The sequence below is a fragment of the Urocampus carinirostris genome, chromosome 20 (genome assembly GCF_059441175.1).
Source record: "Urocampus carinirostris isolate Australia breed hairy pipefish chromosome 20, RoL_Ucar_1.0, whole genome shotgun sequence".
In the NCBI taxonomy this organism is placed as follows: domain Eukaryota; kingdom Metazoa; phylum Chordata; class Actinopteri; order Syngnathiformes; family Syngnathidae; genus Urocampus; species Urocampus carinirostris.
In genome coordinates this window covers 697,722-716,098 of record NC_142368.1, presented here as the reverse complement: position 1 = coordinate 716,098, position 18,377 = coordinate 697,722, and the positions used below count along the sequence as shown (strand labels likewise).

Genomic DNA, 18,377 nt, shown 5'->3' with positions numbered 1-18,377 from the left:
TCCTTTTCTCTTTCTATGTGTCTCTGTCACTCTTTGCTTTTTCTATATTTTTATTCTCTCTCTCTCTCTCTATTGTTTTTTTCATTTTCTGTCTGTTTCTCTTTCTCTCTCTCCTTTCCCTCTAATGTTTCTCTCGTTTTCTCTTTCGTTATCTTTCCGTCTTTCTTTCTTTCTTTCTCCCTGAACTCTATTTTTTCTCTATATTTGCCTCCCCTCTCTCCCCCTTTCCTCCCCTCGCTCTTTTTTCTCTTGAATCTATCAGTCTGGCCCCCAGTGAGAAGTTTTTTTTTCTAGAATGTTTTTTTCTAGAATTATCACAGTTTTATGGAATTGTTTGGCTGCTTGATGTGGTAAATATCAAAAGTTATTGTTTGTATTTCGTGAACCGGAGCATTAGAGGCGGGGTTAAAGTCACATGACGTCTTGTTGTCAAGGAGAACTCTACCCTCTCTTTAAATGACAGCCCTTTGAACCAATCACATATTCATTTCCTCTGCCGACTAATTCAATTGGCTAGGCTTGAGTCTGACGTCACTGTCGCGCGAGTTTATATATACGCGGCGGAGACTCGTCGCACTGAGTTATACACAGTATGGCCGGCGATATTAGCTAGCATTCGCTCACGGTGTTCTCTGCAAAAGGGAAGAACGGCAACAAGATACGAAAAAGCTTCAACGTTCGGATTCGCTCACGGACTGTACAATCCTAAATTATAATCTAATTGCGGATTTATCAAGACTAAACGTTATAAGCTACGTTATTATCCATTTTTCCCCCCTCCTTTTTTTTTGCGGGTCTTGTTGAGTCCCATGATGGAAGATAACGGCGCACATTTCTTCGAGGGGACCGAGAAACTCTTGGAGTTGTGGTTCTCCCGGCAGGACGACACCAAAGGAACCGGGGACCTGCGAACTATCCCGAGGTGGGTCTCCAACTCGCGTGACGTCATGACGGGGATGTTTTAGTTAATTGATTGAAAGTCGTCATTTATTCGATCACGTGTTTTTGACATGAGGCCATGCGAAATGCCCCCCCCCCCCCCCCCCCCCCCCATTTACTGACTCATTCGTTTGCTCACTAGTTAGCTAAATTCCGTCGTGTTTACACTGGAAATTGTCCAATTAAAATCGCGCCTTCAAATGTAAAACGGGCTGTTATTAGCTATAAACAATTGACTATTCAATCTAAACATTAGCATTCGTTAGCATTTTTGGGGGAACCGCGAAGGTCACTCTGCAACAGGCCGCAAAAGGCGAAAGTGGCTCCGTTCGAACTCGCGTTTCTGACATATGGCGACGCCAAAAGGGGGAATTATGAATTCTTTCGGTTTCTCGTCGAGGTTTCGAAGCCATTTGACGGCCGACATGTGCTCGCCCGTCGCCGCCATGTGTCGGGGCCTCGTATCGTGTTACGCCGTCGCCTTCAGGAGCACTCGGAATTCGGAGAACTGCTTAAAAGTCCGGAAGTTGTGGCGCGTGGCCCCGCCCTGCAGAGAAAAACGCTTAAATTATTCTGCATCAGTTCTTGAAAGTATGACGTCATTTGCAGTTGTCTGTATTGAGTATAAAATAGTAACTATTGTCTTTATCTTATGTTTCCCTCCAGAATACCGACATACAAAAGCAGTGCGTTACTCCGAAAGTAACTAGTTACAAATTACCATACATACTGTAATTGAAGCAGCCCCACCATAACTGCCACATCATAAAATAATAACATGTACACAATCAGTGGGAACGGTGAAGCTTTCGTACTTCAACAGTCGAGACACTACATATCCATTTTGTCGTCTTCAAATCACTATATATTTCCGTTTGGATTTCTGGGTAATGTCCAAGACATTTTTTCTCTCCAGGCATGGTGTATAGCAAAAATAATTATACAAATTCAACGACCAATCTATTTTTCAGAACTTTTGAGTTCATATTTGCCTCTTTGTTTTTGTTGTTTTATTTTTTTTTTTAAAGCCACGCCCCCCCCTCTCAATGCCTTTCATTCTCTACTGGTGACACAACCTAATATGTTTTTTAAAATCGATGATCCTCCAAGTAATACATTTTGGGACTTCATATCCGCTATCTAAATATTTGTGTTGAAAATAAATCAATAATAAAGTAAAAGGAGTATATTACATAAATACCCAATGTAACGTGTTGATATAGAGTATTTAAATAGTGCAACATAAAATACACACTGTCATAAAAATAGGGTAACATGCAAATCTGGGGGTGGGGTTTCATGTGGGCTTTTGCTCCCCCGGGTGGAGTTAAAGAGCCTTATGGCATATTGTGTTATTATGGGAGTGGTTTTTGGTTGTACTCTTGTCGAAGTAGTTTTAAAGCAGGGTTTCTGTAGTGCAGTGGTTAGCACATTCGCCTAACACACGAAAGGTCTTTGGTTTGAGACTGGGTGGACATTTGTTGTCCTGGAGAGGGATGTACTTGCCCAAGACGCACCACAGGAAATGGTACTCGTAAGACCCCTTGTGCTGGAGGGATCCACCCACCCGTTTTTGTAATTCCAGAGTAGTAATATTTTAGTCGTATTTTTATTGTATTTACTTATCATTTTTGTGTTGTTACTGAAGTAGTGTTTCATTTGTAATATTATTGTAGTAGTATTTTTGTATTGTAGGATTACTATAGTAGTATTTAATCATTATTTTGTAAGTATATTTACATTTTCAGATTGAAAGCAAAATAAAACATTAGGTCCCTGTTTTTTGCTTGTTGCTAGTTTTTAGGAGAGAAAATCATCAATTGTATCGGATGGCAATACTTGCAGAATCACGATTATCGAGAACCGTGACGTAAATCGAATCGGCGCCTCAGTATTGTGTTACGATCGAAGCATATCGTTCTACTCCGATTAGGAAGAATATCAATAGGGAGAAATTACGCATCATTTTACTCTGAGCCACCATAACGGAGTTGTTTGTGGATGGATCTAAACATCCCAGCCTTGCCTGCATGATGTATTAACGAGTGTTCTCTGTTACATCATGAGCGAAGGAAAATCCGCTGCAGAACAGAAGTTCTTAACCACGGTCTGTTTTTAAAAAAGAGTGGAGGAACGTACCATGTTGTAACCACAGCATATCATTTTCATCGATTTGGGATTTAATGCCAATTTAACTGGAACGGTGAGGGGTTTAAAGCTGTCTGGATCTTTTATACTCACTGCCGCCATTTCCTGGCTTGTGTCATCATTCCAGACTCCGTCACGCTCCTAATGTTGGTCCCTTTCTTAGACGTGCTTGACTAAACTCTTCTTTTTTTATCTTTTGGGTTTTGGGACTGTTGTAGGAGCAGGCCTTTGTCTTACTTTCACCATTTTCAAGCTACACTCATAAATGAGAAGAAAAAAACATGGATACGAGCGTGAAGTCCCCCCCCTTTCCTCTTACCTTATGTGATCCGCCCCGAACAGCTTTGCAACAGGGAGTGATATTACTGATAGCATAACTGTATTATTATTATTTCTTCCTTATTATGCTACTTATCCCTAAAGATGTTTGAAAAGGGTTAAGAGTGGATGCAAAATGTCTGCCGTCTATGAGGAAGTCCTCTGCCCCGTTCCAACGACCCATTGAAATAGATTCTGGTTTGTCAAGCAGGGTATGTATACTGGATAATTTTCCCTTCTAACAGACCTTGATGTTCATTATGAAATGAAATGCATTTCTATAGCGCTTTTCAAGTTAATGACTTCCCAAAGCGCTTTTACAATGTGCTCCACATTTCCAAATAGCGGCCTTGCAAGGCGCTAACCTGCTTTTCGGGGGTATTAGGGGTTCAGTGTCTTACCCAAGGACACTTCGACATGTAACACGGACGAGGCGGGATTCGAACTGGGATCCCTTGATCCCAAGACCAGCGCTCTACCCCCTGAGCTACTGCTGCCCTCCTTCATGCCTTTAGATATGTTTCTTCGCTCTGAGTTTTTGGCGCATTTAACGCTATAAAAGAAGCAAAGTTTTCTTAAGGCTGTCTTTGGAGATCACTTTGAGTTGAGAACAAACCCGTTCCGGAAATGTTCAAGGCGTGTCAAGGTTTCTGTATCATATAGCAAATGTACAGGTATTCATCTTGATAATTGATTTCTCATACAACATGAATGAATCACGTCATTTCTAAGACGTAATAGGAAAAGGCAACATCCTGTTAATCACACGCGATGCGAGACGTCCTCTGACAGGGAACTTAGGTCTTAAGTGGGTTAGGCAACGGTGGGGTCAAATCAGCTCTTCTTACCCTATTTAATGTCTCATTTTTTTCCTATTTAGTCTCAACGGACGCCAAGTTAACATAGGTGCCGCCGCAAGCGGCAGCCTTTCCAGCAGCTCCGTGTTATTTCACTCTTTTTGTTATTTCTTGTTTTAAGTGTCTGCTTTTATCTTCGTCCCGCTTTCGATCCTATGGTTATGGGTTTTAAGGCACAAAAATGCCTTTATTCGAGGAATCGAGTCCTTGCCCTGAAGAATTCTCGTGCCGGCGTGATGAGGGGGCCCTATCGTGGATGCAGAGCCGGAGCTAAGGCTTAGCGGCTAGTGGCGTTATAAGTCTTGGGTACCGTCCGTAATCATGGGAAATGTGAACTCTACCAAATTAGACCAAGGAACTGGCTGTCCTGGTGAAAAACATCAAATGACAGGGAGTGCAGTTTGCTGTGTTTTACGGAAACGTGGCTCACGTCTAGCATCCTGGACGCTAACGTAGAGCTACCCGGCTTCAGCGCTGTTAGGACAGACAGAGACACAAAAGCCTGCGGGAAGCGGAGAGGAGGCAGACTCCCTATCTACGTAAACATGAGGCAGTGTAACCCTGGGCACAAAGATTTCCTTCTGCTGGAGGGACGTGGAACTTTTGGCCTAGCGTGTGACGTCATCCACTCCGCTCTGGCTAAACTACAACACAGCCCCCCGAGGCCATCCTGTTCATCTGTTCATAAACAACAAAAGGATACTGCTGGAAGTGTGAATTTCCCTCCAGGGATGAATAAAGTATTCATCTATCTATCTAAATATCAAAACTTGTACTATTGCCCACCTCTACTCTCACCGTGACACTTTGTTGTCTTTAGGACCAATCAGAATCTCGAGAACTGCTCAAAAGTGCGATTTTTCCGGAGGTTTTCGGCAAGTGGCCAAGTTCTACGAGGAAGCATGTGATCCAAAATGTTGAAGTCACGTTTTCAGGCTTGCATTCTTGCAGAGTTTCCCTCCGAGAGATTTGGATTGGTCAGCGGCCTGCAGGGCCATGCCACTTCCTTCCTCCCTTGTGGGTTTGGCAGAAGTCGCTGCCGCTTACCATAATAAGCATGTTGAATCGCTCACACCGTGACAGACCGATTGTTGTTAGCTCAAAAAAAAAATACTGGCTAGGAAAATGACATTTGTCAAGTCACATTTACTTGCATGCGAACGGATCAAATCATAAACTCTCAAAAGCTGCACGGAGACCTAAAATGGTAACAACAGCCTATCGTCTCAAACCTAAAACTAGGAGTGAGCGATCCCAGAAATCCAAGTATATACAAATTAGTATCGATCAATATAGATCCAATGTTTATACTTCTAAGATTTCTCAGACTTCCATTTATTTGGTCCCCTTAGAGAAATTTATTTTCACCGACTGTACTGGGGTGTACAGTAAGTGCTGTCGCAGTAGAGCGTGCGCCAAATGACCCATTTACAGCATCAGGTATTTGCCGGCGGTCTCCCTCCGATGACTAACCAAGTCCAATCCTGCTCAGCTTCCCGAAACTGGGTGATCCTAGGGTGGTATGGCCGTAAACGGGTCATGAGCATGGAGTCATCCAAACTATCCCCGGTTGATATATTTGATATACGCAGCGTAAAGACTTTAGGCACCATAAACATCTCACTTTTTATTCAATACATACACTGCAAACTTAAACAGTATTAGAACATATGAATATTTATATTTGCTGCAGAACAAAAGTTAAGAGATTTAAACCAAAAGTAAAAAAAGTATCAATTCTCTCTCACTGGCTCTTCAATTTTGCCACATATGCTAAAAGCACAACATACAGCACAGATGAAATTACCTTCCCTTTCCGGCTGCAAACATGCAACAAATAAGGCACAATACAAGTTAAAAAGAGAAACAAAATACTCGTTTAAAAATACATAAGGTTTAGAATACAATAAGTGCAAAGTATAGCAGTCATATAAATAAAGCAATTTTGCATCGATTTGACAGGTTTTTGTTCAGGAACAGTAAGATGTTTACGTTTTTGGTTATGGCTCGTTGCTCTCTGCCGGGTGTGCTTTTTCCAGGTGTTTATGTCAAATTTTGGTGTTGCCACAGTAGCAGACCACTTTACCACACAAATGACACATGGCACTGACTTTTTCTGTAGTTCTTAAGTCCATGCTCTGCTGCCCTTCCTCTTTGTCATTCTCGCTTAGTAGCACTTGCAGTCATTATTTTAATTTGGGAAACAAACTTGAGAGTTTTAACTTTAAAAAAAAGACTAAAAGCATCCAGATCCACAAACGGTTCAACAATCGCATTCTATTGGCATTGGATACGTCTTGAATTGGGATTTGAGGTGGATTTTACAGGATAGTTTAAATGGTTAAATTTCTGTAAAGTAAACAGCACCCTCGTCTGCGGGGGGTAAAGCGGTTGGTTTAACCGTGCAGCCCTGGATCTTAGCAAAACAGTTGAGTCCCCACTGGTTTAAGGCCGGATCAAGCTAGTTGCCAACGTCCAAGTAAGCCCAGGATAAGGTTTCAATTTGGGTGTGCCTGTGTGCCTCCATATCCTCTCTCCTCCCTGGTCTCCCCATTCATCCAGCTTGTCACTGAAGAGCCGCAAATAGACGTAGCGTGGTGTGCATTTCACGCCGCAGTGGGAGTCCTGGCTCTCCGATGGCATTCATTCCTCGTTCTGTGGCTGGTTTAGTTGCGCTCTATATATGAAAAAACAATCGCAATCTCTGCTGCAACGTATTATCGTATTGAGACATTATTTTGTGAGCTCAGACTCTGCCTTTAATATCTCAATTTCTCATGAGTCACGGGCGCATAGCAACTGTTGTTGGAGTTCATGAACTCCAAATACTGACTGGTCTTCCTCCAAGAATGTTTGCCGTATCATACTACTCGTATCGAATGTGCGGTACTCGGGATATTAAGTAATACCTATGTAACATATTTTTCCTGACTTCAAAGCGCACCTGAAAGCCTCAAATTGGCTCGAAACAAGAAACTAGGCATTATAACCCTTATAGACTGCAAAATACAACGGATAACATTGGGAATATATAGATTATGAAACGTGTTTTACTACACAAGGATTTTGGGTATTGATGCAATGCACGGCTCCGGGTTTATACGGGTGCTGACAATCTTTGAAAATGAAAAATTTTAATTTGTGTAGTGCTTGAAATTGTTGCCATGTTGCTCAACAAGTCTACTTAAGAATGATTCAGACACTGCTCTCTGACGGCTTCGCTATTGCATTTCTTCTTTCTTTATGTACCGATTGCAAAATTGAAATTGTGATGGGACGAACTTGCTGCAACTGAAAATGTTAGCTACATAATACTGTCATTTTTACCCGACACCTAAATTATATGAGGAGAGATTTGTTTTCAAAACGAATATATCCGCCATTTATTCAATATCTACTAATAAGATGTCTTGATAAATGTACACGCAAGATTAAAAATGGCAGATATATTTGTGGCTCCACAAAATACATCATTTTCACTGGATTTCTTCTTTTAATGGTACTGGAGAAATAGGAAAATTGGCTTTGCAAGTCCTTATGAAGTGCTTGAATTTGGCCAAAGGTGTAAGACGCACAACTTATAAAATAAAATAAGTAAGACAAAAAAGCAAAAGTTCAGCAGTCTCTAAGACTGAAAAGATTAACGTGCATTGTTGAAGAAGAACGGCAGAATTCATGTCAGTTTATAGCAGCCCATTGACATATAAAATCTTAGCTCGGAACAGCTCAGGAGTATGTGCTAGCAGCAAGATAGCGACTTTATTTTAGTCGTCAAACAACATAACTTTCTTCCTTTGGATTTCTTTCTTTGAAGGTACTGGAAAAATTGTCCCGAAAAGTGCTTAAAAAAGTGTTTGAATTTGGTTGTGAAACCCCTATAAAAATAGTGGCTTGTAGTCTGGAATTGACAGTGATAAGTTGTAATACTGTTTCATGTTTTTGTGTTTTTTCTTTCAGGTTTGAGTGGGACAAACTTCTGGAGAATGTGCACTGTTTGATCATAAGTGTGACCAAGACGGACAAGCAGGAAGCTTATATACTCAGGTGAGAGGCGGGACGCCGCGTCTGCCGGCTAACATTAGAAAGATTTCCGGGATTACGAGGCTCACCTTTGCGAGCGCTCGACATTGCTCCCCGTCACTTTCGGGTGACGCCGCTCGCCCTCACACTGTCTGGCCAAAGGATTGACCCCCGAGAACGTTTTGCCATATTGCATCATTTAAGGCGGGGCCCTAGCAACGTTTAAAAACAAATTAGCGTCACTGAAATCTGTCCTGACACATATCGTCGGAAAGACTCAACTCTCGGAATTCATGTTATGCTGTATACCGTTTCGAAATATACTCCTCACAAAAACATCCCTGAAACAGGACACCACAAAGCTATAAGCCGGCATAGCTCCACAAATACAGTCTCAAATCCATGAGATTCCAGTGAATCCAACCGTTGAAATAATTACTCCAAAACACAATATCATGTTGACGGATACATTTAAAAAATCTTCGTTGAAATCCGTCTGTTTGGCTTCATGACTCCCCTTTAAACATAAAGGGACACGTCAAATTATTTTCAATACTCCTTTTGGCCTCTGACCTCTTAATTGACACTGCTCTTGGCCAATTGCGAGCTTTTTTACACTGTCCTTTGCCGATGCGCTAATGAAATTCCTAACGTCGCTATGTACACGTTTACGGTGTATTCAAAATTAGAGACGAATGTTAAGGTGGTATCTATTTCTACGCACTAGTTTGCTCAATCATTGATTTGACTTCTAGAAAGAGAAGTCAAACGGTTACAACTCTTTGACAAGGTCTAAAAATTGGCCATTGTGAAATGCAAAATTTTAGGGCTGCGAAACGGTCGTCGCCAAATGGCCACTTTTGAATAAACCTTGACATACTCTTAGAAAACGTGCAGAATTCCAATGTTTAGTTTTTCAGATTGTGATCAGAGTTGACCTCAAACCAGGTGGGGCTTCAAGCTATTGTCCCAGCTGTTTTTCAGCCAAGATATCCACGCTCCACTCGTATGCTGGCGTTTATTTGCAAAAAATAAATAATTCAGACGGGAATAAAAACCTATTTCTGTGTGTTCCAACTCGAATGACTCACTGTTAGTTAGATTTTACTTGGTTACCTTTGAAAGGGGACCAAAAGCGTCCGTATTCTCCAAAGGCTTCAAGAACCGCATTCTCTGACTGGGTGCGTCTTGGATTGGCATTTGAGACCAATTCTAAAGGAATGCTAAGGGTTTAAAAAACTGAAAAAATGTTTTCTTAGAATTGATAACATGCAAGACAGGATTTTCCTCTTTTTCTTCCCAATGTTTGAATTTTAGTTTATTATTTCCCCCGTTTTTCCCTTTTCGACTTTTTCCCAAAAATGAGAACCAAAATGTTGAGTCTCCGTAGTTTGCATTCTCCCTATTGCGTTGTAGCATTCCTTTGTCCCTTAAAGTCACGTGTGTTGGCGACGCATTTAAAAATATCTCCTTTTTGTGTGTGTGTGTGCATTCCAGTGAGAGTAGCATGTTTGTCTCCAAGAGACGTTTCATTTTGAAAACATGCGGAAGCACCCTCTTACTGCAAGCACTGGTGCCTCTGCTGGAACTCGCCAGGGAGTACTGCGGTTTCGACGCCATTGAGGTGAGAAAAAAACAAACAAAAACTCCCCCACCGCCACCGGCCCAGCCTCCTTGTGCTAAATGTGTCCTTGTTTGCAGAATTTCTTCTACTCCCGCAAGAACTTTATGAAGCCGACCCATCAAGAGTTCCCTCATCGAAACTTCCAGGAGGAAGTTGACTTTCTCAGCCAGATTTTCCCAAGTAGGTCGTGAGAACTTCATTTGCGGGGGGAAATACGCCCTAAAAGTATTCATTCCAAACTCGTTCTTGTGGGATCCAAAAATAGAAAAACCTGAAGATTATTTCTACCAGTTTAGAGTGCAACAGAAACTCCAAATAAGGAGAGAAAACACCGAGCTTGCAAGGGGGACAGAAGTTTAATCGTGGTCAAAATGAAGCAACCCTGGTATTACAGGCATTCTTCCTTACCAGGGTTCAATAGTCAAAACGAAACAAACACGGCTTCATAAATATTGTCTTATAGTTAAATAAATATTCTAAGGAAAGAAGCCACACTTTACAAGTGTGTAATAATTCAGAATAGAACTACCCGGGGATAATAAGCATTCTTCCTTACCAGCGTTCAATAGTCAAAACAAAACAAACACGGCTATATAAATAGTCTCTTATAGTTAAACAAACACTCCAAGGAAAGAAGCCACGCTTTGCAAGTGTTTAATAATTCAAAATAGAACTACCCGGGGATAATAAGCATTCTTCTTTGAGAGCGTTCAATCGTGAAAAAAATAAACCCATCTTTGTTATCATTCTTTTATAGTTTAAAAAATAGTAAGGAGAGAATGCATTTGTAGCTTGCATGAATAACCGGAGCACTCGATAATCGTTAAAATAAATCAACACAGGCGATAATAGACATCCTTGTTTGCCTGTATTCAATAGTCAGAAGAAAACAAACCTGGCGCTATAAGCAACTTTCTTTGCAAGCGTTTAAGATAGAAAATGGGACGACCCTGGCATTACAAGCATTCTTCTCTGCATGCGTACGATCGTTAAAATAAACCTCTCGTTGTTTGCATTGCTTTATAGTCAAAATAAGGAGAGATGACACCAATTCATTTGAAGCTTGCAAGCAGAACAGGAGTGCTCAGTCATCTTTAAAATAAACCAACCCTGGCCTCGTAGGTTTTCTTATTTGCCAACCTTTAATCATCAAAAAATGAACTACCCTGACATGATCGGCATTCTTCTTTGTAAGCATTCAATAGCCAAATTATACATAACCTGGCATTCTAAACATTCTTCTTTGCAAGCATTTAATGACAAAAGATGGAACTACCCCGGTATTATGAGCACTCTTTGTCAGCGGGCAAAAAAACAAATAGAACAAACCTGGCATGATAATCATTCTTATTGTTATTGTTTAATCGTGAAAAATGAAACGTTGTTAGCATTATAAGCATTCTTCTTTCCAAGTGTTTAATCATCAAAAGTAAAATTACCCCGGCATTCTTGATAAGCGTTCAAAGGTCAAAATAAAACAAACCTGGCACGATGAACATTCTGGTTTAATCATGAAAAATGAAACTCCCCTGTTGTTCTTTTCAAACGTTCAAAATTAAAATCAAACTGCCCCGGAAGGATAAGCGTCATTCGTTGCGAGCGAAATAAAGACCGGGCTGACGCCGATTTCAAAAATGGGACGCTAAACATCATCTGACGGCCTATTTGATGCTTTTTCCTTTTAGACGGTGCAGCCTACTGCATGGGACGTTTGAACTCTGACTGCTGGTAAGTCGACCACGGCAAACGCCCAAAAATTGTCGGCGCGGCCGCGTCACAAAGGCCTTTTCTCCGCAGGTATTTGTTTACTCTGGACCTGCCCGAGTACTTCGAGAACAAGTACGCGGATCAGACGTTGGAAGTTCTGATGAGTGACCTTGATTCGGCCGTGATGGACCAGTTCTACATGAAAGATGGTGTTTCTGCAAGTGATGTCACTCGTGTAAGCCAACCCAGCTCACCGTGTTTTGCGAGAGTGTAGAGTGGTGGTGGGGGCCGGGTCGCTCATGCTCCCCCGGAAGAAAATTTGGTACGTTTTTAGGGCAAAATCCAGAACCGAGATCTATGATCAATGCGTAATCTTGTAAACGATTGAATGGTCAACACCCACAAAAGCATGGTAGTGTGGTACTGATTTTTAAGGCATGGTATCGGTGTGTGAACAAACCAAAGAACTCGTATGAGTTCATCATGAAATGACATCTTGTATCAGTGACGGTATCAAATATCTGTACTGATAGCTACTGTGACAGGATGCCGGTTCTTCTTCTATGGTTTTTATGAAGTTCGGCGTGTAAACAAATCAAAGAACCCGTATGAGTTCATCACGAAATGGCATCTTGTATCAGTGACGGTATCAAATATCAGTACTCATAGCTACTGTGACAGGGTGCCGGTTCGGTTCTTCTTCTATGGTTTTTATGAAGTTCGGGTGATTCCGGGAATCGAAGAAAATTCGTGGTGGTGTCGATCGATACCGTGTAATGATCATGCAGAATTGAGCCCTCCTCCCTTTAGTTGCAAAGCTTTTAGCTGTCTCCCTTTTGAAACACTCTCTCTCACTTTCATTCCCTCCTTTTCGCTTTCTCACTCTCTTTTCTCTACCTCTTTCTGTTCTCTCTCTTTAGCTCTTGTTCTTTCTTTCCCTCTGTCCCAGTTTCTTTTGCTTTCTGTTTCTCTTTGTTCTCTTCCATTCTGTCTCTTTTTTTCTTGCTTTCTGTTCTCGTTTTCTCTCATTGTCTTCCTTTCCCTCTTTCTCAGTCTCCTCTCTGTGTTTCTCTCACGTTTTCCGTTTCTCTTTCTCTTATTGACTCTGTTTTTTTGTCTTTTTTTCTCCAGTGCTATCTCGTTTTCTTTCTCAGCGCAAAGATTTTAGGCTCTAGAAAAGTTTCATTTTTTATTAGATAACGACGGCGCTAATAAACGTTACGAAAACAACGGGGCACCTATTGACTCACAGCAAGACAGATTATTTGAAATCAAAAGGAGCATTTTATTGACTGAATAATAGTTCACGATCTTTCTTGGTTCCAGCCGCACGTGCAGGAATTTTATGGTAAAAGTTCTTTCGATGAACTCGGCATTTCCGCCTATTTAAAAATGCGATCCGGTTCGAGACTCTGGCGGGGCGAACGAACGAAGGCTGCAGGGATCTTCCCGCAGTACGGGAAACAGTGCGCTAGCTCACCTGAGCGAGTACGGTGACCTGTTTCTTGTGGTTTGTGTGCAGATGAGTGGAATTTGTGACCTGATACCAGGTTCTGTGATGGACGCCACCATGTTCAACCCGTGCGGTTACTCCATGAACGGAATGAAGACCGACGTGAGTCCCGGACCGGTCAATCGTGTGTGTGCTTCGCTGACGTCACCTTTGAAACGCTCCTTTTCCCTTTTTCTTTCTCCCCCTCTCACTTTCTCATTCTCTCCAATTATTTCACCTGTTCTCAGTCTTTCCCTCTCTTTTTTCATCATCTTTCTCTTTCACTTTGCAGCCCTTTGAGACTCTTTGTGATTAAGGGCTATACAAATAAAAATGACTTGACTCTTACTCTTTCTATCTGTTTCCCTCCTTCTCTCCCTTTTCTCTCTTTTTGCTTTCTTTCTTGCGCTCTCTCTTTTTTTCTCATTCGTTCTCCTCTCTATTTTTTGCTCTCTTTCGTGCTTCTTCTCTCTTGTTCTGTTTTGTTCTCTTTTTCCTGGTTTTGTCATTCCTTCTCTCATTTTCTTATTCTTGTTCTTTTTGTATTACTCTTTTTTCCCCCTCTAGTTTTCTTTCTCCTTTTTTTCTCTTTTCTACCTCGTTTTCTCTTGTTCTCTCTGATAATTTCTTTCATTCACTTTTTCTTTATTTATTCTACTCAATTGTTTTCTTTTTCTCATTCACTTTTTATCTTTCTCACTATTTTAATATCTGTTTCTCTTTCTCTCTTGCTCTCTCTTGTTCTCTCTCATTGACTTGTTCTCTTGTTTCTTTTTTTTGTTCCCGCTCTCTGTCTCCCTCTTGAAGGCGCTCGTGATTGGTCAATAGGAGTAGCGTCATCTCTGTGTTTTGCCTAGCATTAACAATTTGACATGAGGTAAAAGTTGACTGTACATTGAAACAATCGAGGCTATTCTAATAAAGACGCATGATACATTTTCAAAATGAAGGAATTTGCTGCATAAGGTTATAAGGTATATCATTTTAAAACAACAAAAAACGTAAAGAACCCTCGTCTTATTCGCGAGAGCCAGAAGAGCCACTTCTGTAGAAACGTCCACGCCGCTTGGAGCTAATGGTGTTCCTCCTGCTCCTTCTCCTCAGGGGACCTACTGGACCATCCACATCACCCCCGAGCCCGATTTCTCCTACGTCAGCTTCGAGACCAATTTGTCGCAGACCTCCTACGACGAGTTGGTCCGCAAAGTGGTGGACGTGTTTAAGCCGGGGAAGTTTGTCACCACGCTGTTTGTCAACCAGGCACGTATTCGGCCGCGCCGCTAAAGTGCCTTGCGAAACTATCGACCCCCGCCTGCCTTATATCATTTCGACATATGAATCGAAAACGTGTTTGATGCGATCGTGAAGAGGAACCGAATGTTGTTGGGCTGTTAAATACAATTTTGATTAGTAGGTTTTGACTAAATACTTTTTACAAGCTCCTTTTACTGCGATCGATTTGGTGTATGTCTCTGCAGGTTTTGCATATCTTGAAAACAGAAATATTTGCCAATTCTTCTTGGCAAAACCGCTCATGTTCCTTAAGGTTTGATGGCAAGCCGTGCACATCATTTTTCAAATCTTTCCACAAATGTTCTTTGCGACTTCGGTTTGGCTGTTCTAACGCCTTAATATTGTTAGTTTTGAACCATTCTATTGTGTTTGACCTGACGGAAGGTGAACCTGCGCCTCATTTTCAGGTCTCTTGCAGACTTCAACAGAGTTTCTGCCCGAATTGACCTCTATTTGGCTCTAATCATTTTCCTAATAACTCTAACTGTCTCTACCTTCCCTGCTGAAGAAAAGCAACCCCAGAGAATGATGCTGCCACCACCATGTTTGACATGTTGGACATGTGATGTTCCAGGTTACGCTTACGTCAAACGTAACGCTTTGCGCCTTCAGCCCAAAAGGTTCAACGTTGGTCTGATCTGACCACAGCATCTTGTTCCACGCGTTATTTGTGTCTTCCATGTAGCTTCACACGCATATTCTTTCAAAAAGGGCCTTCTGTTGGCCCCTCCTCCATAAATGACAAATTTATGCCGAGTACGACGAATGGTTGTCTTATGCACAGACTGTCCTGCCTCAGCTGTGTATGCCTGCAGGTCATCCAATGTGATCTTGACCCTAACGGTTGCTTCTCTGATTAGTTTTTTCTTGTTCGGGCTCATAGTTTAGAGACGGCCAGGTCTTGGTAGGTTTGCAGTGTTTTTCATCTCATCTCCATTTTGATATTACTCATCGCACCGTACTCCAGGGAGATGTGCAAATATTGCTAAATCTTGCATCCCGTTCTCGCTTTGAACTTTTCCACAGCTCTATCCCGGACCTGCCTGGTCTGTACTTGAGTCTTCATCATGCTGTCTGTTCTCCAGGGTCTCCTTTCGCATACCTTAGGGTTGATCACTGAGCAGGTGCATATCAACTGAGACTCGATGACACTCTGATATTGTGGATTATTTAGCGCGTTTTTGGATCATTTAGAACTCTTAAGGGAATTTCTGGAGTCAGTTAGCTGAATTGAGAGAACGTAGGGACTATATTTTTGCAACACCTACTTCTCAGTTTTTTTTCTGTTTTGAATATCTGCTTATTCTCAGTAGATTTGCAGGTGAATGTAATCTAAAATGTTGAAATCATTTGGCCTCCAACGATTCCGTCTCACACGTTGTTGATTCTTGGCTAGTATTCTGTTTTTTTAGCTTTAAATTTGAAGGTTTCCGGGGTCGGATATTTTGGCTCGGCACCGTAACGGGCCGGGTTTGTTCTAACGTGCCGGATTTCTCAGCAGAACTCCAAATGCCGCAGCGTCTTCTCCTCCAACCAGAAGCTGGAGGGCTTCAAGCGTCTGGACCGCCAGCTGGCCCAATTCAACGATTACAATTTTGTCTTCACCAGCTACGCCAAGAAGTGCCCCAAAAGCTGAGGGCGGGCCGGGCGTCCCGAGAGCGCCCCCTGGCCGAAGACGACGCGCTCGCTCCAAAGGCTTTTTGTGGTTTCCCTGACTCGGAGCTCTCGCACGCGAGCTCTTTTCTCCCCGGGGACGGGTCTTCTCGACGTCCCGTGGCGGCGCGAAGGCCCCTTCCTGCGGGTCTCCCCCCGAATTCGCCACAGACAGGGATTCCGGCCCCACTGACCTCCCCGGAACAGGTTTCAAATTGGACTTTTTCTATAGTTTGTGATCCTTTTGCTCGAGAATCTGCCGAATAGAGAATCCGCCCCTTTTACCGCTTTCCGGTAATGACCAATTTTCTTATCCGGGGTGTTTTAAAAAATTGGGATATCCTTTGAGATGTCGATGTCACAGAAAGCACACGATGAGGGTAAATGAAAGTAGATTTATTTTGATGAAATCTGAAAAAGCATGTGGATCACGGGAATGATTTCACGAATATTGTTATGGTATTTCCTACATATTGTATATTTTATTGTCGTGTTAAAAGTTGGACCCGCCTCCCGTTGAAATGACATCATTCCGTGACAAAATCCACGCCAATTTCAGAAACGACGACAAAATCCAAAATGTCTTTTGCCCGAATCGCGTACTTTCCCCCCCCCTGTATTTTCTGGTTGGTTTAGGACGCATCCAGTCCGCTGTCAAATTCACTCTGTCTCGCCTGCGTTAGCTTATTGAAAGAAAAAAAAAAAAAAGCGAAAGTTCCAGAATCGAATGTAGAACTCCGTCACGCAATCCCCCCCCTTCACGCTCTCTAGCACACAATGCCCTCTGTTATTCTGTTGTTTTTCTGAGCGCTCGACTAGGGAACGATTTGAGGTGAGCCTCGAGAAAGCGTTTTAGGCCCGGCTTCTTCCCTTTCACGTTGCGAAGGAAAAAGTGAATCCGATGGTGTGCGGTTTTGGTTCAATGTCACTTTGCCCGAAGGCGTCCTTCACTCTTTGTTTAGCCGGCGGAAACTTTAGATAGGGGGGACAAACGTGAGAACCCTCTCTTTTCTCTCTCATTCTATTTTTTCCTATTTTATCACTTTCCTTTCTGTCATTCGTTATCACTCTTGTCTATCTCTATACCTCTATCCATCCATCCATCAATTCATCTCTTTTTGTTTCTCGCTCCCTTTCCAGGATTCTAAAAATGAGGCCTCGTTGGCATTCAAATGTCTTTCGATCCAATTTTCAAAGGTTTTTTAAAACATGAAGGCATGAATAAGATTTCAATGTGTTTGGTTTGAAAAGAAGAAATAACGTTTATCAGTTGTCAAGATTGAATCATTCACCGATTGACTTTAGCGGCGCAATCGCGGAAGTATCAAAACGGCGATGTGCTTTCAGTCGCATGCGTGTATTGTGTTCTGCAAGAAATAGTTGTGTTTTGGGGTTTCAATGTTGGGTTTTTTTGTGGACTGGGTCTTTTATTTGACGTTGAAAGGCATCAAAAAGTCTTGAATTTATTTTGCTTTGCTGGAGGAACCCTGCCTTATTTTCCTCCCCTCTTTCACTTTTTTTTTCTAGCTGTTATTTTCCTTATTGTCTCTCGTTCTCCTTAGTTTCTTTCTCATTTGTCTCTATTTTTCCTCTTTCTATCTTTACTAATCTTTCTCCCTCTTTCTTTCTTTGTCTCTTTATTTATGTTCCTCCCTCTCTTTCTCTTGTACCTTCTTTTTCTCTCTTTTACTCTTTGTTTCCTTCTCTCAACGTTCTTTCATTCTCCTTTGGTTCTTTTTTTCTTAATCTGACTCGATCTTTTTCTCAAACGTTCTCATTTGTTCTTTCTGTCTTGTTCTCCTTTTCTCGTTCTCCTTTTTTCTTGTTCTTTCGCTTTCTCATCTCTCACCTTCCATCCCCCCTGTCCGCCCTCTTTCTCATCTCGCGCTCTTTCTCTCAAAGAGAAAGTACCATTTCGACCACGCGGGCCACTGAGCCGAAACGAGCGTGACGCCCCCGCTCTGAGACGACTCGAGAAAGTGGAAAGCGAGGGATCGTCTTTGATGCTCTTTGAGTGCGCTTTTACCAAATGTCCTACCTGCGTAGGAGCACTGCTGGATCTCCCTCACGGTCCAATCCAACATGGCCGTCTTTCCTTCTCCGTTACTTTGTCGGCCAGTGTTCCCCTTTTTGTCCAGCGCTCGTTGCAAAAGTGAAGGTTTCCCGCTGTTACATATACTGCTTTCTGGTTCTTTTGCTATTTGGATGCTCCAAAATGGAAAGCTGTTTGTAAGAACGTCACGCTTCAATAAAAATAGTCATCTGTGAGTCGGAGGTTCTTATTAATTCAATTGTCTTTCCCGCTCCCTCATTTTCTCACGAGTTT

At 42.1% G+C, this 18,377-nt stretch overlaps 1 protein-coding gene across 1 annotated transcript; it reads left to right on the top strand.

The window, feature by feature from the left end:
• Positions 1 to 567: 567 nt before the first annotated feature.
• On the top strand, positions 568 to 18,319 carry amd1 (adenosylmethionine decarboxylase 1). Its single transcript, XM_088325178.1, has 9 exons — positions 568 to 922; positions 8,220 to 8,306; positions 9,780 to 9,906; positions 9,984 to 10,086; positions 11,592 to 11,634; positions 11,704 to 11,848; positions 13,136 to 13,228; positions 14,210 to 14,365; positions 15,900 to 18,319. The coding sequence occupies exons 1-9, from the start codon at positions 810 to 812 to the stop codon at positions 16,032 to 16,034; spliced, it is 1,002 nt and encodes a 333-aa protein (XP_088181304.1). The 5' UTR covers positions 568 to 809; the 3' UTR covers positions 16,035 to 18,319.
• The last annotated feature ends 58 nt before the right edge of the window (positions 18,320 to 18,377 follow it).